This window comes from Porites lutea, chromosome 1, assembly GCF_958299795.1.
Source record: "Porites lutea chromosome 1, jaPorLute2.1, whole genome shotgun sequence".
Lineage (NCBI taxonomy): Eukaryota > Metazoa > Cnidaria > Anthozoa > Scleractinia > Poritidae > Porites > Porites lutea.
The window spans coordinates 46,769,130-46,791,954 of NC_133201.1; the positions used below are offsets into that span (position 1 = coordinate 46,769,130).

At 39.5% G+C, this 22,825-nt stretch overlaps 1 protein-coding gene across 1 annotated transcript in view; it reads left to right on the plus strand.

Moving 5' to 3' along the window:
* Positions 1-22,825, plus strand: part of LOC140930955 (serine-protein kinase ATM-like) — a 65,500-nt gene that overhangs the window by 16,117 nt on the left and 26,558 nt on the right. The window contains exons 14-40 of the mRNA XM_073380678.1: positions 1,681-1,742; positions 2,011-2,217; positions 2,712-2,804; positions 2,880-2,967; positions 4,303-4,458; positions 4,685-4,849; positions 5,475-5,603; positions 5,836-5,934; positions 6,867-7,062; positions 7,310-7,449; positions 8,624-8,674; positions 8,827-8,909; positions 9,805-9,960; positions 10,412-10,484; positions 11,160-11,217; positions 11,659-11,879; positions 12,767-12,937; positions 13,581-13,741; positions 14,956-15,217; positions 15,839-15,945; positions 17,022-17,145; positions 17,526-17,855; positions 18,847-18,924; positions 19,691-19,843; positions 20,360-20,489; positions 21,148-21,339; positions 22,098-22,176. Coding sequence (XP_073236779.1) covers positions 1,681-1,742; positions 2,011-2,217; positions 2,712-2,804; positions 2,880-2,967; positions 4,303-4,458; positions 4,685-4,849; positions 5,475-5,603; positions 5,836-5,934; positions 6,867-7,062; positions 7,310-7,449; positions 8,624-8,674; positions 8,827-8,909; positions 9,805-9,960; positions 10,412-10,484; positions 11,160-11,217; positions 11,659-11,879; positions 12,767-12,937; positions 13,581-13,741; positions 14,956-15,217; positions 15,839-15,945; positions 17,022-17,145; positions 17,526-17,855; positions 18,847-18,924; positions 19,691-19,843; positions 20,360-20,489; positions 21,148-21,339; positions 22,098-22,176 — 3,764 coding nt within the window. The remainder of the gene's footprint in view (positions 1-1,680; positions 1,743-2,010; positions 2,218-2,711; positions 2,805-2,879; positions 2,968-4,302; positions 4,459-4,684; positions 4,850-5,474; positions 5,604-5,835; positions 5,935-6,866; positions 7,063-7,309; positions 7,450-8,623; positions 8,675-8,826; positions 8,910-9,804; positions 9,961-10,411; positions 10,485-11,159; positions 11,218-11,658; positions 11,880-12,766; positions 12,938-13,580; positions 13,742-14,955; positions 15,218-15,838; positions 15,946-17,021; positions 17,146-17,525; positions 17,856-18,846; positions 18,925-19,690; positions 19,844-20,359; positions 20,490-21,147; positions 21,340-22,097; positions 22,177-22,825) is intronic.

Consider the following 22,825-nt stretch of genomic DNA (forward strand, 5'->3'; position numbering starts at 1 on the left):
CTAGAAGTTTAAAGCATAAAATAATCCTTATTATTATAAACTGAATCTTTGGATAATGCAATTCTAGAGCTCTGATTGGCTTTAATTAGCCATCATGGTATATGAGCCATTATATAATGCTCTCCAAATATGGTAACTGTACGCGTCTGCTCAAAATTAAAAACAAGCCGAAAACCGGTTGTTTTTACAAATAAAGTTGGGAAGAATTCTCGATATTATGTGGGCGTTTTTAATAAAACAATTATTCCACTCGCGCTTGTTGAATATGAGATGTGATGATAGCCAACTCTGCACTACGCGCCTCGTTGGCTATCTTAACTCTCACATCCAACGCGCACTGGCGGAATAATAGTTAATTCTTGAGCAATTAGACTACTTTTACTATTTTTCAGAGGTAAATAGAAAGTCTGCCACTTGGCCGTTGCAGTACCTTGTAAGGGTTTAAGGATTTGTGCCATTTAGCCTTTGTACTGAATATTTAACAATTATTGAATGAGGCTTAGTATCATCTGAAGAATTATGGAGATCGAGGAGGGTGTTATCGGCCAAGGCGGATAACACCCTCTAAGATCTCCATAATTCTGCAGATGATACAAAAGTTAAATTCAATAATTGTTTTATTATTCATTCAAAATAATTCCTAGTTTAAAAACAGGCTAAGACATGCTTACCTCCATCGATGTTACGTTTATCTTCATTAGTGCACGTTAATCGGCAAGTTTAGGAGATAAAGGGTTGTTCAGCTCTGCAAGTATTCTTCAAATATTAGATGTTGTCTTTCGAGTCGTGTTCTTGCTGTTCTTGCCATGTGTTTAGCCAACAGCTTACCTATTTCTCGCTGATGAAATGAGGGAAATGTTCCGCTATTTTTGTTCTTGCTACCAAAACGACTCAACCTCGTCCCAGGTTTTCTCTGTTAACGATTCAATAATCTGCGAATTTGCTGCACTTTTGACGTCATCGGTTCAATATGGCAAATGTCTTCCAAATTTGGTCGACAGTAGCTGTTTATGATGAATTATGTGTGTGATTTTTGGTAATTATACACGGAGAAATATTTTAAATGCATAATAATGTGTCTTAAGGTTGGCTGCCCTTTGTATTTTTCAAAAATCTACACACCACTGCTTGACTTTGACACTGCTTCCAAAACTTCCAGATGCCAGTTCCTTTTTAGTTTTTATTTTGGGTGTTGTACTGCTTTAAGTGACTTCTAGTGGGTACTACCGTTTGACTGTTTTGCTCAGTCATGTTCGGACCATTACAGTGCGCGTATATTGGACAACCCTCGTTTCCCTGTCCAACATCTTTCACACATTGGTAGAATTTTTGCTATTGGAGTATTACATTGCTCCCAAGAATTTCCAGAGGTTACTGGAACTCCTGCCATTTGGCTTTTCCATTGCCCCCAGAAGCTTTCAGAGGCTACATTATTTATTGCCACATGGCTTTTTATTCGTGTTCAGGGTATTAATGTAGTTCCTGTCATTGGGTTTTCCCCTTTCCCAAAAATCCTTTAGACTCTAGTGGAATTCCTGCTTTTTGACTGTTGCATCACTGTGTTTCTGCCATTCTGTTATCACATTTCATCCTAATGCTGTAATGGGTTTGTCATTCGCCTGTTCTAACATTGGTCACAATCTAACAAAATTCCGTCAATTCAAATTGTTTTTTTTGTAGGAGCAAGTCCACCCAGATCCAGATATTTTTGTTACCATTTTACGCAGTGGAGTTCCGTCAAGGTAGATTAATATTTATGTGGCAATTATGCCCCGCTGATACCAAAGCTTAAACATGTTGAATAGCTGTTTAGTTAAACACGTTTTTTTATTATTATTTTTTAGTTATAAATGCTGTTTACAGACTTTGATCGATTGCCAATTGGGCTCAGATTTCAGAACATGTTAAGTACATGTGAATCCTGTGTTCTACTTAGTGGTGTAGACAGGACCTTTTCTGCGACCTTAAAGTAGCTTGTGTCTTGCAAAAGCTTTGTTTCCTTTTTTTTAGGTTCTCTGTGGAGTTTCTTTACACATATTTAGTGCACCATCATTTACCAGAAAAGCTAGATTGTGTCTCAACTACAGGATTTCCTGTGACGAGGGAAGGTTCATATCCTCTGCGACATCAATTATTTAACTGGATGCTACCCATAGATAATGGGACTGATGGTAACAGTGATGTTTTGGCATTCTGGGCTGCCAAATCCTCAAGCAGGTATTAAGACATTTGGTTAATAACAATTTCAAGCTCGGAAGTCCAAATATAGTCAACTTTTAATTGTGTTGAGGTGTTTGTTCACCAAAATAGGAACATATGGTACGTTTGAAGCTATGTTGCATCCGTTTTGTAAAAAATATGGGTTTTAGTATAATTAGTCTTAAATATGACTATACTTTGCCTCTCCCTCATCCGTGAAATGCCTTTTAACATTATATGTTCAAATGGTTTCATCATATACCGTCCAATGAGCAAGCAATTTGCATAACTGGTTGCAAGTACATTTTCTTGGGTTTGTAGCATACCTATATTACTTCTTCAGAAAATTCCAGTATGACTTTTATTCCATCTCCATTGTCGAAAACTGAAAATAATTTTCCCCCGTAAAAATAGGTAGGGAACTAATTGAGGAGGGGGAAGAAAGACATATTTTACCTTATAGAGTTTTGTCTTAAAGTAACCTACTTGCTATCAACTTTTTACTTCAACAGACTAACTAATACACAATTGTTAGCTACTGTCCTTGTAGCGCTAACACAGAAATTTCCTACAACTATGGATGTTTTTCGCCCGAACTCGCCAGGGTAAGTAGTTTTGAAAATGGTCATCACTCTTACTTATTATTGTTTTTTAGTAATATTTTCATGTTTTGGTCTTAGGTGTCATTGCCCTGAGGAATTCTCTCATGATGCTGAGCGAGCCCTTGTTCAAATGCAAGAAGTTTACTTGAAGTCAACCTTTGATCAGGTCTTACATTCACCTGCTGTTATTTTTCTGATTTGCCTTAGCCTTAGAAAGCAACCGACATTTGGCGATGACACCACTGGTTCCACGCAAAATGGTGTCTAAGGAGCAAGCGCGGAAATTTCATTTTGATGGCTTGTCGCTACCTTGCTAGTGCTTCGGATTGGTTGATACGTTTGCTTCAAACAACCAGAGGCACCAGCCAGATAAGGGTAGTGACACGTCATAAGTATGGAATTTCTGCGCTCATCCACGCAGGGTTCGTACAGGTCATGGAATACCTTAGCCTACGAACAGCAGACGCATTTCCGTTTGTCGCTTCTCTCCCTCCGAAACTATTTTTCGGAGCGAGAGAAGCGGCGACCGGAAATGTGTCTGCTGTTCGCAGGCTGGGAAAACCTAGAAAGTCATGGAATTTAAGAATTTCATTTTCCAGGCCTGGAAAGTCATGGAATTTAATCGCCAGTCCTTGAGAATCATGGAAGATTAAAGTTATATTAGGTAGTTTAGTTGCTGCAGATGACAAAGCAAGGACAATGGAAGATATAAAGGAGTAATTAAACAGCGCGAACGGCACGCATTTTGGTGGACACCAGTGTTTGTGTCTGTTGAACTGTGTAAGGTGAAGAAATACCCCAAAACAAGGACAATTTTGAAAAGTTTTCAAGGGCAACTAAATCTAAGGTCTGGAAAAACTTGAAAAGATCATGGAAAAAGTCATGGAATGTGAAGAGCTCAAAAGAGTACGAACGCTGTCACGTCATTTCGTGGGGAAACTAGTGGTGGCATCACAAAGTGTCGCCTGTTTTCTCAGGCCAGGTTTGCTCTCGCTTGCACCTTTTAAACTGAAACACTTGCAAATACAATAAGTGATCGGTATGCAGTCTTTCACCTCTTTCGTGTGTGCATCTGACTCACTAATCTGATCCATGAAATGTTTAGGCTTGGGTAGAGGGGAACTCTGAAAGACCACTCTGCTGTTGCTAGGGCTGTGTGATGACTCGATGCAGGCGGTTATCAAGATAATTCATTCCAAAAGCTAGTGAAGAATGGAAATTCACGAATTACAACTTGTATCTGTTCATCTTTACAAACAAGATATCTTAAAAGTTTAAAAGCACCTCTTAAACATATAATATAGAATCTAAGAACGTTTGCCTGTTCTAGTTGCTTAATTTGTGCCGGTCGTTTCGGTGACTGGATGATTTTCCCTTTTAACCTTTCAATTTAATTTTGTAGCATTACATGGCTCATTGTATTTGTCATGCAACCAATCACAATTAAACGCGATCAACGTTTACTCAACGTATTTTCATGACATTGTATTTAACAATACAGGTCAACATTCGTTGGTGGAATGGAAGTTTTAACCAAAGGGAAAAGAAGCCAACGATTCAAGCCAATTACAACAGAAAGATTGAATCGCTTTGTACCCTGCTGTGTGATAGATTGTCTCAAATAGCCTCCGCACTGTGCGAAAACTTCGAAATACAGGTAAACAGTATTGGGTTAAAACTAAGATTTGTTATTGAAAATGGCAGTGTGTCTGTTATTTAAGACTGTATTATTACTTATATTGATCATGAGCAATCAAAGAACAAAGTCAGATTTGAAAGGCATGATGTGCACAGTGGAGATAACGTACAGTGTTTAACAATTGCCCGTGTATAAGTTAAAACAAATTGGTAATGTTGAGTTATTACAGATATCTGTATCTTAGTCTTCAGGAGGTATGTCTAAAGAACGTTTGGTGTCATTTGGTGGAAGAATAGAGGGTCTAGTGCGGTTTTGTTGCTTGGCGTGTCAGGTGATGGTTTACTTGATAAAGAGCAACTCTTTAACCCAGGAAGAAGTGAGAAATCTGCCCGTGAAGAAGAAACTTGGGGTGAGTACATTTGTGCATATGTTGTAGTTGATTTTTTATCTCAGGTAATTTTTATTTTTCTTTTGTTTTTGCGTATGGTAATGTATGCTAATAAAGTTGAGAGAAAAGAAAAATGAAAATTGCCTGAGATAAAAATAAAAAAAACTATAGCAATTACACTGTAGCTCTAATGCAATAAATCATCGTGGAGGTGGAATTTAGCAATTGAAGCCAGGTGTCACAGGTGTAGTCATCTCGCGATAATGAGACACTTCTTCTGGGAGGACGTGGTGTGTCACATGGCCACCTACGGAAATTTTGACATCTTTCTGTTAGGTAGGCGTGATTTTTCGCGATGGGTGAAACTTAAGGCTCGTGGTATTTGCAAAGATATGTGCACCTCTGAACCTAACTGAACCTCTCTTCAGCCTGGGGCCAAGCGCCTTGGTGGGGAAAAGGACAAATAACGTCACGTAAACAGCGTGGGACTGAGGAAGGGGATAGCACACCTTTCCTTCCTCAGCTTCTCGGTTATTTCGCCTCTTTCTTCATACTCGCCCGTTTATTCAGGCTAACCTCTCTCAGGCAGACGTAAACACAAACACACATCTAATCACAGTGCTAAGGAATCATTTTCGTGTTGCAGAATTTGTTAAACAAAGTGGCTGATGGGGTAAGTGAGATCAACAAATCGCATGATCTTGAAGTAACAACAAGGATGGAAGTTCTCACTGGGATCATTTCTGAATTGGAGCGAATGTTCACTGTTTTATCTGTAAGTAGCTATTAAAACATCACGTGGCTATTTTTAGGCTCATTTTTTGTCAACTTTTCTCTTTTGTCCCCCCTATCACACATGTTTAGCACTCCATCCGGCTTCATTGACTAGAAAAAGGAGAAGAGAAAATAACGATTGTTATGCGGGCCAGGATAATTTAGCTATCAGCTTTGACTTTAATCCAATATCATACTATTTTGTGAAAGAACGTCCATCGCTTAATTTTCAGGAAACAGCGTCATCACCCGAGCTGTTTTGTGGGATGATCTTAAGAGAAAAGACCCCACGTTCATTGCTGAGTGAAATTGTAGCCATTTACAGCGGAGAGGTAAAGTGGTGCAGTAATAGACCTTTTTAGCGATACGGCGGCCATATTGAATTTATTAGATTTAAGGAGTATTATGGGATGCCTAGGGGGCACTCGCTCGGTATTTATGCGTGCTTTTCGGGCAAAAAGGGAATTCCAATGTATATTTCTGGGGAAAAAGGCGATCTTCATTATATCCAAACACGGCACAACGATCTTTTTTTCCCATTACAATCTTTTTCTTGGGAAACTTAAAGAAAAATTGGCCACGTAAATACTGATGCAAGTATACTGGATCGTCCACATGCCCCCTGGGCATCCCATAATGCTCCTTAAATCCAATTAATTCAATATGGTTGCTGTATCGGTAAAAAGGTCTATTGTTCGTTCCTGTCCTGTATATATCAAAATACCCTTCCACAAAACTTTGACCTCGATAAAGATAACTTTTTAGGCTGTCACTTGACCAAAGCATAACACATAGAACACCTTATGTTCATTGCCGAGTGAAATAGTTGCCATTTACACTGGAGAGGTACATTTTCTGTAGTAACTGATCTCTCCTGTGAAATCGTGGCCTTTGTGAAGTGGTGCATAAATTGAACACTCCTGTCCTGTATATCTGAAATTACCCTTCTCGAACATTTCGACGTCTATGAATTTGTCGTCTATTACTTACATTACAGTTTGACGTCTATGAATTTGTAGACTGTTACTTAACCAAAGCAAAACGCTGTCTTAAGAACGACATCAACACGACAGACAGACACGACAGACAATTTCTGGGAGTACTGCCACAAAGTGCGGTACCTTTTTTTGTTTCACAAATTGTAAGGTTTAAAATGAGAGAATCCTAAAATATAGAGTACCACCTAATTAGCGGCAAACCATTTTGTAAGTAACCATAGATTGTAAGTAAAATATAGCTGTAGTGGTTTTGTTTTTTTCCTTAGTTGGCACAGAGTGCGTCTGTCAATTCTAGTCGTCTTGATATCACAGAGAGAAGTTTCGTCAGCCAGAGTACAAGTGTGGTTAGCATGGATGAAACAGATGGTTTTGATGATTTTGAGTCTGATCTGTCATCAAGTGATGAGCTTGTGACCATCCCTGGCTCACATAGCCAGTCCCAAAAGAAAGGAGTAAAATCTGGTGAGTAATTTGTCAGCGCAACTGAACTTCAAGCAGCATTACAACAAGTAAAGAAGTGGTAGGAATTTAAAGCAAATGAAAACGGAAGAGTTTAGACCTTTTGCAAAAATCTCAAACAGAGTAAATTTCACGTCGTACTGTGTCATCTTTTCTCTGTGTCAGACACAGTGGGGAACCTAGGAATAGTGTTTTTAGTAAGTCCAAGTTGTTTCAGTATTGATCTATTGATGTTGGATCTTGTCTTAAGCCTATTCCACCTTGCGAGAGAGCAGTGCAAGGTTTCTGTGCAAGTGGTCAATGCAGGATGGAGGAGATGTTGGCATTTCAGCTCTTGATCATCAACCAAATGATATCAAAGAAAAGGTTGTTAGCTTTTTTAATTCTGAGGTAAGAAGTTAGATGTTTTCACTTAACTTATTTTTGTGGTTCTATTGGTTATGAGAGGAAGATTTTCACTCCATGGACTCTGAAGATTTTAGAGGGTGAAATGCAGTTTACAGATAAGGCGTGCAAATTCTTGGCAAAAAGTACAGGTGTTGCAGTGGAGAGAAGGTGATATATCCCCCTCAAACAAAATCGGGGGAGGGACTCGTCCCCCTCCACACCTTTCAGTGCCGAAAATATCGTTCGCTTAGCCGTCAACAAATTGTCTGTCACCAAGATGATTCTAGGGAGGTCCACATAATGTAAACATCGTATTTCACATTACCTGAGGCATCGGTGACTTCAAAGCGCTCATTTTATTTCCTGCAATGACCAAAAGCGCCATGATGCAGGATCTTCTAAACACCTACCTGCTCAGGCATTGTCTGGAAAAGATTGCAGACAGACTGGCCACTGTTATAATTGTAAAGAGGTTTGTTTTGTGCAATGTACTACCAAAACGGCGTTTTGGGAAATTTGAGAAGGGGTATGCACCTGGCTTGCTGTGCGATGGAACTTTCCATGTAATCCCATGCTTCAAAACGCTCCACCGAGTCTGTGGAATGTTTTTACCGAGGTACCTTTGCCATCAACAGCCAGTCTGAAAACGGTTTCTTGAAAGTGTGAATTCTACAAATTAGTCACTGTGCTTATGCACTGGAACAGCTCATAGGATGGGTACAAGAAAATTCCACTTGCCCAATGGAGCGATACATTCCAGTTGCATACACCTGACCAAAGCCAGTGCAAGTTTGGTTTGTTCTTGTTAGCAGTATGTAAAATAGTGGTACTGGGAACAACAATTTTGTCAAATGGAAAGGGACATTTCAATCCGAGTGACCAAAATGAGCAGACCGATCAAAGAAGACCACCGTCAAAATTGTCCACAAATATTCTGGTCAGACCGAACGAAATGGTTCGTCCTTTTAATTTCTAACCGAAATGTCTGAAATTTGGGCTGAGTGCAAAGCGCCCTAGTTTCAAGTTATCTGTGTTAATACCCCAGTACTTATAACTCCTTGTCTCGTCACTTTGTCGAAAGCACCTTGCCCTGTATTTGCTGTTTAGGAAAAATGAGATCGTCAAAATAGTGACATCATCTGAAGTTCTCATTTCTGGTTTCTTCCTTTTTTTGCAGGAATTTAACATCTCGAAAGATGGAGATCTTAAGTTGGTATGTTCTTATCGTGTTTGGTTTTTATTATTTTACAGTCCCGCAATACAATTACCACTTAAAATGTTACATTAACTCTGTAGCACTTGATTCTCGAGCTAGTGACAAGAAGTGTATTGGCCATGTAGTTAAGCTGATTTAGTTTCTAACCTCCTACCACATTTTAGTATTTTACAGTATCCTTTGCCTTGGCATCCAGCAATACCTCTCTTCCAAGTCATCTCTTGGAAGTCCTTCTGGACGTGTTTAGGTAATGACCTTAATTCTTGTATTTCTGATTCACTGTGTTCTTACAGGATATCGGTGACGTCTATTTCGCTTTCGTAAACGGTCTTTACCATTTTTAACGGTCGATGCCACCATTAGTCGTGATAGATGTAACATATTCTCTGGATTAAGTTACAAAAGGCATATAATACGTTTTTGAATAGTGTTGGAAAGAACGGCGTTGAAGCCCAAGTTTGATTTTTATTTAAATTTATGGAAAGGGCTAGGGTCACCTGTTATTGAAGTAACAGTTAAGAAAGACAGTGTCAGTGTATGTAGTTAAATTTTTTCAAAATTTTGGAAAAACAGATCAAACATTTTAAAAATGGTAGCGACCGTTGACGAAAGGGACAACTGCATCGAAGACATTGCGACAATCTTATTGTGAAAGAAGTTTTAGAATCACTTTGCAGTAATGTAAATAAGTCTGGCAAAATCGCCAAAACCATAAGTTAAGTTTTATTAATATTTTACGTAAATTCCTCGTCAAAATATGTTCCATTACCCTGGACAATTCGTTATTAGTTCCCTTTACACAGTCACATCATCTTGTTTATCAAGTGCCTAAGTTCCATTATTCCCTTGAATGTGCTTGGTATTGTTGTAAGACTGAAGGGCGTGACCGAAGGGCGTGGCAGTCAACTCTCGTATAAAGAGCAGAACCACTGGTAACTGGGATCACTAGAATCTCCCAGGACCTCAAAGCAACCAAACTCGTCACTATCCTTTAGGTGGTGCTGGTAAGACTTCACGAGCTTTATGACGAAAGGCAATTTGTTTCAGTGATGTTACCCTCTAGTAATAATCAGCCAAAGTCTTACGTTTTTACATGTGCTTGTTATTAATCATTGATGACAACACTTTTCACTATCGTGTAGGCAGGCAATGTCAAAGTATAGAAAGGATCAGAAAGTCTGTTGTCAAGGTCTCAAACTTTTGGTGGAGCTAACCCGCCATCTTAGTGACAACACAAACCTGGACTCAGACCTTCAGTCTTCAAGGGAGATTGCAGCCCACATACTTAAAGCATTTTGGTAAGATTATGTTTGAAGACATTTAAGACGGTCAAGTTAATATTTCTCTACTTGTGTTAAGGTTCTTCGGTTGAGTTGCTGATTGGGACTCAGATTTTTTCTTTATCCAGTACTGACGAATGCGACCTGTTTCATCACTCTTTCCCTGGTTGAGATGGTCCGCGAAACTAAAAATGGTTTCTGTGGAATCTAGTTCAACGTTTCACCCGTGTTGCATTTATTTTACGATGAGAGGGTTTAAGTATACGGCTTTAGCCTCTTCCTTAAAGGAACATGTATTATCTTCTCGCCATAGATTTTAGTAAGGCGTTTACAGGCTGCTTCAGCGTAATATACATTTATAGATAAAGGCGAGAGGCTTTTAATAGCTAGTGCTCCAGGTTTGCAAAGAATGCGTAATGTGAAAAGGGCATGCTGACTATCAAGCACCTGGGATTTTACTTTTTTACAGGACTTTAAAGGATACGCAATACAGTCCGATTGTAAGGTTACACATGGCAAAATGCATGGAAACGTTTTTGAAGGTACTTGGTTTATTACGCCATATTAAGCAAGGGATAGCACAGTGGTGTGAGCACTCGCCTCCCACCGATTTGGCCCGGGCTCAAATCCCGGCGTCGGGTAAACGAAGATGTGCTACCTCCAAATCGTTATAGCGGAGCTCTCGCGCAGCGGAGCACCATGGGTAAGAAAATATGGTAATCTATGCTTCCAAGAAATTTTGGTTCTGAGGAAATCGTTCATACGGAGTACGTCCATACGTACGTCCACCCCTTCATATTAGCGGAAGCGAAATGGCACACTTTAATACTATCTGTGTAACACTTGGTATTGGACATCCAAGTTGTGATCAATTGACAGCTGTCAAAAAAGAGTATCCTCTGACCAATGTCACATGACTGCATCGCGGGCTCAGGTATACAACTCATGGAAGTGATGTAATTTTAAAGATATCCGCTGACCAGTTGTTCGTTTTTAACTGATCGCGGGCGCAGGTCAATTTTTTTAAAGCTAAAATTCGGTTTGCTTTCTGCTTACGGCCAAAGTATAATTAATTGAGGAAGACGTTTCCTAAAGCATCCTTCGAGTGCTTCGCTTTTGGCCTTGGCTAAATCTATATATAATATTTACTTATTCATTGGTTTATTAAGTTGATTTAGGCTCATTCCCTTGTGGTGTAACGCAACCCTTTATTTTAGGTGGATCCTGAGGAGAATTGGTGTGGTATGAAGCAAGTAAAGAAAGATAGGGATGGAGGTAAGGCTTCTCTGTTACGTGTGTTACAGAATGATTTCATATTAAGTCAGCATTACTTTACAAAGCGGAAGAAACAGATAAGCACGGCAGTAACTTTGGTGTTTACGAGTATACCTTGCCCTAACTGTCATTACATTTGGCAAATGTGTCCGTGGGCTGAGCAGCGTTTTGTGGTATCGCGGTTATTGGTAATTCGTGAGGCAGGTGATGAAGTTGACTGATGATGTGAAAGCAAGCTAGTTGACTGTGATCTATGAACGTGATATTATTTTGTGGGTGAATTAAGGTCTGTCTTTGGGGACTCCTTTTGTTGCTGACACGAGACTTTTCGGTTTGGCTTTTTTTCGCTATAAGATCTCAAACGTGACTTAAAAAGGGTTGAACATCACAATATTTCTCTGCTTACCGGTTTTATGGTTCCTATTTTTACTCTCCCTGCAGCTGTGAAGGAATCTTCGTCTCTCTCCCTGAGCGAGGAATTCCCCAAGCTTCTTGGTGACTCCAGCCACCTGTTAAGAACATACATGGCTTCTACCATTAAAGTGCTCTTTGTGAGACATGTCACAAACGCTTCTGCTGTTCCTGCTCCTCGTGACCATCAGTACGAAATGTTTGAGTGTGTGGCACAAATCCTGGTTCAGTCATTAACTGAAACAGTGGCCGTGAGTAAATGTTGTTGGTCATTTTGGGGTTGAGCGTGAACCTGGTCGGTGTTGTGTCAAATTGCACCATGGGACTGTTCTGAGGATGCTCTCTCTTCTTCCATTTGAGAGCTTTAGATTCTGAGACGAGGACTACTACGAGTACGAGATTTTCCCAATACTGAGTATTGCTCACGCGTGAACCAGCGTCATTTTGGCGGGAAAACGTGATAGCCGTCGTCATTCTACTACGAGTTTCAGCGAGAATGTCGTAGTGGCGGGAACAAGTTATCAAATGTAAGAGGTTTTATCATTTTGCTACCGGGATGGGGCTTAACCTCCTTCAGTATAAATAACCGTACTAACTTTTTTGGCGAAAAAGAGTGAAATGAAGCTTTCCGGGGTGTCTTTTTTTGAAAACACGTGCAAAAAATTTAAGTTAAATCTGGCACTCGCGCTCGTTGTCGTCCTCAAATGTAAAGCTCTCTATTGGCTATTACGAGGTTACACAAAAAAGTAAGTCAAATTTCTTCTTCATAAAAAGCCCCATGGTGCAAATCAACACCACACCGACCCAGTCTCGAGCAGATCCTTAAAATAATCAATAAATATGAAAAAAATAATTGATTAACGATTTAAAAGTGGCACGTCCACATATTTTGTGGAAATTGTCGCTCAATAGACAAGTGTGAGTTATTTTGAATGTATTATTATTTGTTTGTTCTACTGTTTCGGTCTCCTGTGCAACATGTAGTGCCTGTTAATGACTTCTAATGCTGTTCGATATGTGCATAACGCAAATATCCAATAAAGATAATTGTTGCGCGAAAACCAAGGGACGTTCCATCATCAACTGGCGTTATTCAGAGGGTCTGGAATAAATTTTTTAACTTTTTTATTTGATAAAGGAAACTTTGAGTGAAGAGGAAAGAGAAGATGAAGGTGTTAACAGATCTAGCTCTATGCTTGCATGCCTCAAACAAATTGCACTCGTCAGTCCTATCTGTGAAAAAAGGGCTATTGCTCTGCTCTTCCAAGCAGTCAAGGAACAGTTTTTGGACAAGGATTTGGTCAAAAAGGTAAAGAGTAGAAATCAATTGAAACGGTATCTTTTCGTACGTTGTTGTGGTGTTCAAGACTTTAAGCAGCACCTCCCAAATTGTTTCTAAAATAGAGATCGAACCCATGAAGATCCTGCGAAAGACCCAGCAACAGCTCTGAAAACTCGAAAACAAAAACTCTCTGGTAATTTGGTAACTTATTGTATATTAGTAACAGATTTAAAACCCAATATTCTTTACCCTTGAGTTTGGGATGTTAACAGGATGCGATCCCTAAATTCCAGAGGGAAGTGGTTCATATGTTGTGAAAATGCAGCTTCTTCAATCACTGCGAAAAAAATGAAATCTCTTAGGACGTAGAACGTAGGCGGATGATCTTATATCCAGGCTTTGTCTTACTCTGGTGTTGAATGGACAAAACGTGAATACAAATTCATACTAGTAAAGCACTGCAAAATGACCCCGAGATGAAGCCTCTTGAACGTAACTGAACCCCCCCATCTCTGCTCTCGTATTGCCATGTCTTGCTTATCATGTTTTGCACTGCAGTGCACGGTATTTCCGTGGAGCTTTTAATTAATGGGACGATGAATTATTTTTTTCCATTTAGCTCGGCCACTGTTGGAAAAGGTAGATTTTATTTTTTTAAAACTATTGTTAGGTTCTGGCTCAGCTGGCTTGTGAGCTGGGTTACCCATCAAGAGCTGCATATGTCAAGAACCATCTAGAATTTATCATTGATGACTGGCTAAAACATGGCTTTAAGATTACTGACTTTCCCTGTCAGATGCTAGACTTCAAAAGAATTGCTGACTTTTTCCAGTAAGTGTAATAAATTACTAGAACTTCCCTTGGGGTAGCTCGTGCTTAAACCTTTTCACTCCCAGATTTGATTGATGAGCCGCGAAAAGTGGTCTAGACTTCAAAAGAATTGCTGACTTTTTCCAGTAAGTGTAATAAATTACTAGAACTTCCCTTGGGGTAGCTCGTGCTTAAACCTTTTCACTCCCAGATTTGATTGATGAGCCGCGAAAAGTGGTCCTAACTTTTGTGTCTTTGGACAAAATCGTATGGTGTGACCATTTAAATGAAATCTCTTCAGTAGTACTTTCACATCGTACAATTTATATTGTACATGTATGTAGCTCTAACTTTTAAGTCTGTGGACGAAATCGTATGGTATGACCATTCAAACGAAACCTCTTCAGCAGTACTTTCACATGGTACTATTTATTTAGTATGTAGTTCTAACTTTTGAGTCTGTGGATGAAATCCTATAGTGTGACCATTCACATGAAACCTCTTCAGCAGTACTTTCACAAGGTACTATTTATTTAGTATGTAGTTCCAACTTTTGAGTCTGTGGATGAAATCCGATGGTGTTACCATTCAAATGAAACCTCTTCAGCAGTACTTTAACATGGTACTATTTATTTAGTATGTAGTTCTACCTTTTGAGTCTGGGATGAAATGCTGTGGTGCGACCATTCAAACGAAACCTCTTTAGCAGTACTTTTGCACAGTCTATTGCTATTTGCTTTTTGCGCTAAAGGACTGATAGTGTAAAAGCAATGTCACGTAGTTTCTCACGGGCAAACAAGTGATAAAAGCTGCCAATGCAAGAAATCGCGGACGTGTTTGTTTATTCTAGACAACAGAAAATGAAGAACTTTTTATCTTGAAAACGATAATGGCAAATTATGGGTGTAAGTTATCATTGTTACTGTTTTGGAAGCAGTAGCGACCGTACATGTCCTCACAGCAATCAATATTGACGTGAAACTTCAGGTAATTCGACCTGTACACTTTGCTTGGCTATCAAATCGTCGTCTCGTTTTGAGAGAATAAACAAACTCGACAATGATTACTTGTATTGGCAAATTTATCACTTGTTTCCCCTTCCCCCTGAAATACCACGTGACAACTCTTTTATCTCACCAATCCTAAAGCGCGTGCAAAGATGGCAGGTATCGTGAATAAGGTCTATTGGTTTTTGAAGCAGGCTTATTTCAATGTCTGTTCGTTGTATATTGAAGGTATCATCATTCATCCATTCTGCCCAGTCTCATATCAAGACCAGACACTGCTCAGCAATCAGTTGCACTGTTTACCGAACAGCTCGTCCCAAGCGGCGACTGCAGGGAGTTTGTAAGAGAAAGCTTCTGCCATATTACTGCTTATTATTTGCCGTGGTTTGCCCAACAAAGCAGAATAGATGCGATGAAGTCAAGTGAGCAGGCAAAAATTGCACAAGCCAGAAAGAGCTCTGATTTTCTTGTCAGCATTCTAACCGAGGAGGTCAGTTTCGTCTGGTACATTTTTTGGATATGCCAGATGTTTTCTTTTCACAGTTTTGTATGATTTTCTTGATCCCTTTTACTACAGAATGCTCACATACCACGTGTAGGAGGCGACTAGAAGTCAAAATGTTTTGCACTTGTGCTATCATTAAAAGGGCATTTGGACAAATGCCGCTGGCGCAAAATAAACGTTGTTGCATGCTTAAAATATAGCCCATCAACAGAAAGATGAGCTTAATGAAATCATTTGTTTTTTTTTTTTCTATTGAATATAGGCTTGTATCAGAGAATGTTAAAAAATAAATATAAATGAGAAATCAACAACAACAAAAAAATACAATTTAATTATTAACCTTAAACCTCATAAAACACGGGTGCATTTTAGCTCCAATTTTTTACTAGTGGGGAATAAAAAATTGAATGGTTGAACGTGGAATAACCTTATATGTAGGCAGATTTTAAGCCTTTCAACATGCTCTCGGTCCTTGTTTTATAAGGTTTAACTTTAAAACCCTCCATCTCGTATTTTGATCGTCATAGGTCACTGCTACTCATTTATTAAGCTATTCCGTAGGTTCTGTTTAAGAACAGTTAAGCAACACTGCAGTGTATTTTGCAGGTTGTAGACAAGTTATTTGCAAAGAAGTTTGACGAGCAGATAGTATCTCTTCTTCTACGGATGTATGAACCAACTTCAGAGGGCTCGGACCTTTCCCAGTTTACCAAGTTAGTATCTCTTAATACTTAAAGCAGTCAAGCAGTTGACTATGTGCACGTAATCCACGGTGAAATGTGGGAGTCTGCGTTTTGACCAACGTTGATCACGGGGGTGGATTTCTAGACAATTGACTCAGAAGAGGAGTTTTCTTTTCGCTGATGTTAATGTAATAAATTTGCAAGTCTCTTGTTATTACGAGATCTGCAAATAACTGTAGTCGTTCCGTCGGGTAGTGTCAGAATATGTTTGGCCCATGTTTGACAAGATCTTAACCGTGGTCGGACATGATATCTTCGTAAAGGTATACCACTCACTTTCATTCTACAGATGACCTTGTTACCTTCAGCGCATGTGAATTTTCGTATCAACGTGCATCATTTTGTTTTGTTCTTAGATCCTTTAATCACAAGGATTAGTAAATTATTGTGGTAACACCCGCTTCACGTTAATAGCGCTACCCAAACAATGCATTGTGTATGCAAAATGCCAGAGAACATGCTGTTTCGTTCTCTCGGATTAAATGAAATTTTTTTTTTCAGTTATTTGTATGAAGTTTAAACTAGGCTACTCCTCAAGAAAGGCTTTTCAATGTATAACTTTTTCTACTGTTTACTCTTTACAACTTTTAAATATTATGGTGGCGAGAAATCTTTCCTGGTTTAGTGGTCCATCTCAAACTCACTTTCACATCAGGAGATATTCTTACCTTAGGCAGTCTGGCTATAGTTCCTCAACCAGTGTTTTAAATTTTAGTAAAGTCCAACTAGTGGTCTATTATCAGTGTTGCGTTCTGATTGGTTGAGTTGCTACTAGGCTATATGTTATAGCCCACTAGTAGCGAAAAGCGCCGGATTTTTGGCGGCAAAAGAGGATTAAAGTCTTGCTTTAACTTGCTAAAGTTGTTTTGTCTCGATATTTTTGACCAACTGGTTGGATTTTGCTAAAACAATTATTCCTCTAGCCCTCATGGCCTCTGAGCTCAAAGCCCATTCAGGCTCGAGGAATAATTGTTAAATATTTCAAAAGCCCTGAAGGGAATGGATAATATGATATTTATAATTACAATTGCAAACTCTCCTGACAGAGAAACCGACCCAGAGCCTGATCCTCCCTTTTTCACGTCACATGCTCTCAAGGCTACATTTGATTACCTTACAAGCTGTCATCCTGGAGGCAAGTCCATCGTCTCGGTACTTTGCACTTCAAAGGTACTTGTATTCATTTTATTTTCTCTGCTCGAGACAATGCAGTCATTGTAGCGATTTACTTCACAAAAAGCTGGTTGAAATTGAGAGGTAAAAGCTATCGACCTGGCACTTAAACTTATTAATGTGTAAAAATTTGTATTAATTGCAATTTTTTCTTTGATGAGCTTTGCAAAAGCCGTAAGGCAACACATTTTCTTTTCTGTTTTTACGTTAACTCTTTAACTCCCAGAAGTGATAGTTATGTAACTTCTCCTTAGAATATTCAATACATTGTCCAACAGATAAATGGTGAGAATAGAGAAATTTATCAGCCAGAGAATGTTTATATTTATATAACCCCAAACTTTTCTAAACCTATAGCAACCTCTCTTTTTCCTCAGGACAGCATTCAGAAAATTTTATTGGCGCTTACATCTCGCATTGCTGAGTCCCACCTTATCCACGAAAAGAGAAGAATTTTATCAATGTATCGACTTTTCGTGTTGCTTCTTCTGAAAGACTTAGCCCAAGGGTTAGGGAACAACTGGGCTTTTTTCATTCGAGATGTTGTCCATTCTTTGCTGAGAATTATCAACGAGGAGAAAGAACTTGAAAAACGTCCGAAGCAGCACACTCAGGAAATTCAACTTGTCGTAGATAGTGACTTGTTCCTACCATGTTGCAATCTTCTTTACTATGTCTGTAAAGCCGCCGTAGAATGTTGTAGCCAGGTAAGATGAACGCGCGTTCTTTTCAATATTTTTCACACTACTCAAGAGCACAAACCAGGCTTAAAAAGGCTGTGTCACGGCAGTCCAGCTCATTTTGTTTAATTTTGCCAATTACTCGCCGTCAATCGCTATGGAACTTAAAGCAAGCAAAGAAAATACATGAAAATGACAAAATCAGAGATCCGAGACAAACAAATATGTCTCCTGAGCATTATTTTTGAAGTTGCAAGCAGCAGGGATCAACTTTGAAAAACTGTTAGGCTGAACAGTTTTCAAAAACCCTAATTTGAATCCATTTCAATCTTCTTCAGTTTTGCCCATCCGTGGCAACTGTTGTTTCTGTTATGTTAATTTAACCTTCCTTTAAAATTTTAAACGGTTATTTTTATGTTTCTCTTAATTTAAAGGGCATTTTGTAATTTCCTAATTTGGCTGAATTTCGTGACACAGCTCCTTTAAATCATGTTTCAGTAGGGTTGTAGACCAACATAACGCGCACTTTCCATTCATCCAAAAATTCTGGAAATTTCATTTAGAAGTCAGATGGAACTGACCATTTGTGTTCGGGCCGACCGTAATATTTGGGACCACCTTTGCAGGTGCTCACTTTGACTGGTCCTACCAGTCGGACCGAAATGTCCCTTTCCCTTTCCTTTCGAAAATGTTTTCCCAGTACCGGTCTTCTGTATCCTGGTTACAGGTTCTAGAACCAAACGCGCAGTGGCTTGGGTACATTGGGCACGTGGAATCTTCTTCACGTTTGTCCATCCGTGCCCTCTTTTTGTATTAGTTGGTTACTGATGCCTTGTTTTAACGTTTTGATTTGGTGGTAGTTTCCACTGTTTCTTTTTTTAATTGCGTTACACAGCTCCTTTAACCCTTGTTTTTACCATGGGATCTGAGGGTCTCTCGTTGTACGTTCACCTTTACATAATATGACTTAGTTAATCTATCATTGATTATCTACAAGAAACTATTTTGTCTAATGTAGGAGTTAAGCAGTCATCTTCATGTTATCGTAAGCACCTTAACTCCATATGCCTTGGGTGAAGGAGAGAGAGCAGAACAGGTAATTTGCACATATTAACTTGAATGTTAAGCCTCCACCAGGTCTTATTTTACAAAACGAATCACTCAGATACCAGAGTGAGCAGAGTACAGAGTGACACCCACCTTTGTGGGTTTCATATTTGATCAGCATGTAGTTGGTACAACTAAAAAAAAAAGCAGTCCGGTAGTCCGGGACAAAAAAGTTTTTTTTGGTGGGCAAGGAACAACGTTAAAAGCTCACTTGCCCAATGCGCAAGGGTCCAGGCAACTCATCTTCTAACAGTATCATTACCCAAGACTAACAAGAAGTTGGCCCCGGGGAAGCAAAATGTGAGAGATCAGTATCCTCTTAGGTGATCTAACGCTTGTTGTCATCATGCCGTCAAACGATGTCAGAATAGAATTGATTACAATCGAGGATAGTGTCTACTAGAGCAAGCTTGTGGAATGGGCAAGGGTCCAGGCAAGTCATCCTTTAACGAAATCATTACCCAAGACTAGCAAGAATTGGCACCTGGCCAGCAAAATGTGAGAGCTGCTTGCCCAAAGGACAAGGTGGAATTCAATGTTTTTCGAGCCCAGTGTGTATAGCAGTCTAACTGTCCCTCAGCAATGTAGGCGTTTCGGTGAGGGTACCCTTTTTGATCATTATCCTCTTAGGTGATCTGACGCTTGTTGTCATCATGCTGTCAAACGATGTCCGAGTAGAATTGATTAAAATCGAGGTTAGTGACTGCAACAGCAAGCTTAAGGTGTGACTCATTGCTGTGTTGATTTTCATACAGGCTTTTCAATTGCTGAACTTCTTGATATTGGACTCAAGTAAAGACTTACGTGACACTATTAGGTGTCTCGATCCATTTCCAGACACTATGCAGTTCAAACAAATCAATAAGACCCATAAGCAGTTAAAGGAAGATCGAACTTCATTACTTGAGGTAAAAGGTTTCAAGTTATCTAGAGACAAAACAAAACGCATATTCGTCCTTGTGGCTTACTTGTGTTTACCTATTATCGTCATCGTCATCATCATCAACGTCATAAGCATCGTCATCACCGCTAGCCTGAGTAATATCATTGAACTTATGTCGTCACTCTAAGCATCCTTACAAACGTGGACATCGCACAGTTAATGATGTTTCATTATTGTTTCAAACAATTACGAATGTTGAATAGTGAAACTTTGTTCATATGTTCATGTTTTCATTTATTTGCTTATTGTCCAATAAAATAGGGAGGATGAACAAGTTCGTGTTTTACCTAGGTGCCTCAAATATCCTCTATAGACCTATCATTTGCCGTCTTTATGCAAGTTTCAAGTGGGTTCTCAGAATGCCTATAAATCTACCTTGTTAATGCTCACTTTCCTCTCCTTCAGATACTTGAGGGAACCCTATCCTATGCTATGCTTTATGGATTGATTTTCCTTGAATTTTTTATCTCTTCGTTATCAGGAAATTACCCACTTTCTGTCCGCGGATTCACACTCGTCTCCTGAGACTAGACTGGAGGGCTTGAGGCTGCTAAAGGCATCAATAATTAAAAACAAGCACCAGCTGGTGGATCTTGTTGAGAGGACGAGAGGTGATGAAGTTTTACTAAGAGGAACCAAACAATACCGTAACCGTATTCACTTTAGGTTTGTTCGCAGCAATCAGTTGCGCGACTATATATAGCCAACATAAAGGGCCCGTTCCTTACAATAAAAGGTATTTGTCATATTCACATCTAATCTGTAGATGAACGGTCACGCTTGAGTATTATCTGGATATACGGTAAAGTAGGTACCTGTTAAAAAAATAAAATAAATAACGATTTAGAGGTAGCACATCCACATAGTGGTTCTTCCTTTACCATTTCTGGTCGAATTGGAATTTGGAAATGTTGGCTATTGAGAGGAGGGGAGGGGAGGGGAGAAACCTCTCAGATTGAAGGAGACCCAGGTCACATGGGTGGGAGGCGAGTTCTCTCACCAATGCGCCAACCTTGCTCCCCACAATGACACTTCAACAACAACAAAACAACAACACACTGTATTAGGAACACTTCAATAATACAATAGAGTTTCATGTTTAATGTTCCCCCTCAAACAGAAGATCTATTCGAGGTGGGGGAAGGCGAAAAAAGAGAAATAAATATCAATGCTATAAGAAACATAAAAGAAAAAACTATCAAAAGAACAAAACCCGAAAGAGACGTTTCCTATGTTTTTATTTTTGTTGTTGTTTTTACTACTCTCTAGTCGCAAGTAGCAAGCCGTCATCCAGTACTGTTGCTGACCTTGTTCACGGGCTTATCAAGCTTGGTTCTGTGTTAAAGTCGTGTGAAGAAGACCAGGCTAAGGCTGTGCAGTGTGAAGTGGCAACCTGCCTGGGAGAAATTGGAGCTGTAGACCTATCAACTGTTTCACTTAGATGTAAAGATGCAGAAACAGGTAATTAAGAGTGCATTTGTTTGCGTCCTCTAATAATGGCCTTATACCAGTATAGGGTACGCTTTTCAATTTTTGTACGAATGGAAACGCTAGAAAAATCTCATTTGAAGCTCAGTTGGCCTGCTTTTTTCTGTTTGATATGCATGCAGTTGACAAAGTTAAGTTTAATTGATATTCTCTACGTGAAGGCCAATTATTTGGTTGATGGATTTGCAGGGAAAACCATCCATTCGGAAGTGGGATCTTTTTTTGTGTTAACACTTTAAATCAGGACCTCCTTACGGAGAAAATAAGCCAGGGTACTCTTGTGAATATTGAAAATTTCCATTGAATCAAAAGTTTGTTTCTGCAAAACCTGAAAATAGTTGCCATTTGTTCAAGAGATGTAAAGCGCTGTTCTACGGACGAATACATTTTACTGGGGATATGTGTTCACTAGACCATTGCCTTAACTTCTGATTGGTTCGTTGGGTTGTCCATGCCTGTTGCTATTGGCTACCGAAGCATTCACGATGAGGTCATTTGACTTCAAAATCAAGAGGCCATTTTATTTTCCTTTCATATTTAAATTTAGCAATCTACTGAGGTCTCAAAATCAATAGCCCTAATTGCGCAAGAAAATACGATTCTGAACGATTCTAGTACGTTAATTAAAATGACGCCATCTAGCAAAAGACCTGTTACTTAAGTTTTAGGTAAATAACGCTTATTTCAAAAACCACTGCAGTCAAAAGGTTTTATCGTTTTTTTCTTTTCAGATTCCTTAGCTGGCAATTCTATAAGTCAAAGAAATTCTACTATTGTGCGCCTTTTAAATTCCTATCTTGTAGACAAAAGGTAAGGCATTTGTGTTTATTCCGATATTGATATTTTCATTTAGTTGCTACATACTTGATGCTGCATAGTTTGCTCGTGTTTTTTTTAAAATATGTTTTCTGAAATGGTGTAATGAATTGTTGCTTGTCAGGTTATGTTCACACTATACTGGATAGCTCTCAGCCTCCTCCTCAGGAAGAGGCGAGCCCCAAACAAGTGACTGGTGCTGAACTGCAAGAGACCATTGGAAGGGTACAGACGGCAGGCGAAGCGCCGTCTCGCCCGTTGTCTCCTTCCCGCCTTCCTTTGCGCGCACATTTTCATTAAAAGAGAGACGTCTGGGTACGAGGCAGGGGTAGCTCCAGCGCCGGCACGAAACCCATTTACCGGATAGGCTTCTGTTCACACACACGAAACGTGTTTTGGCGCAATTTCTGTAACGGAGCGAAGCTACGCCGCGCCGATCTCGAAAGTAGAACGTAACATAGCGAAAAGGTTCTGTGCCACAGAACAGTTATTCGGCCATAGCGTAAGTGAATAAAAAGGAGCGAGGACTGGAACCTGCTGAGACGGAAGTTGATATTTAGAAGTAAGGACTGGGATTTAGTTCACCAAACCCTCTCGGCTAACCGCTCCGGCACGATATCGACCACTCCAAAAAACACCGTAA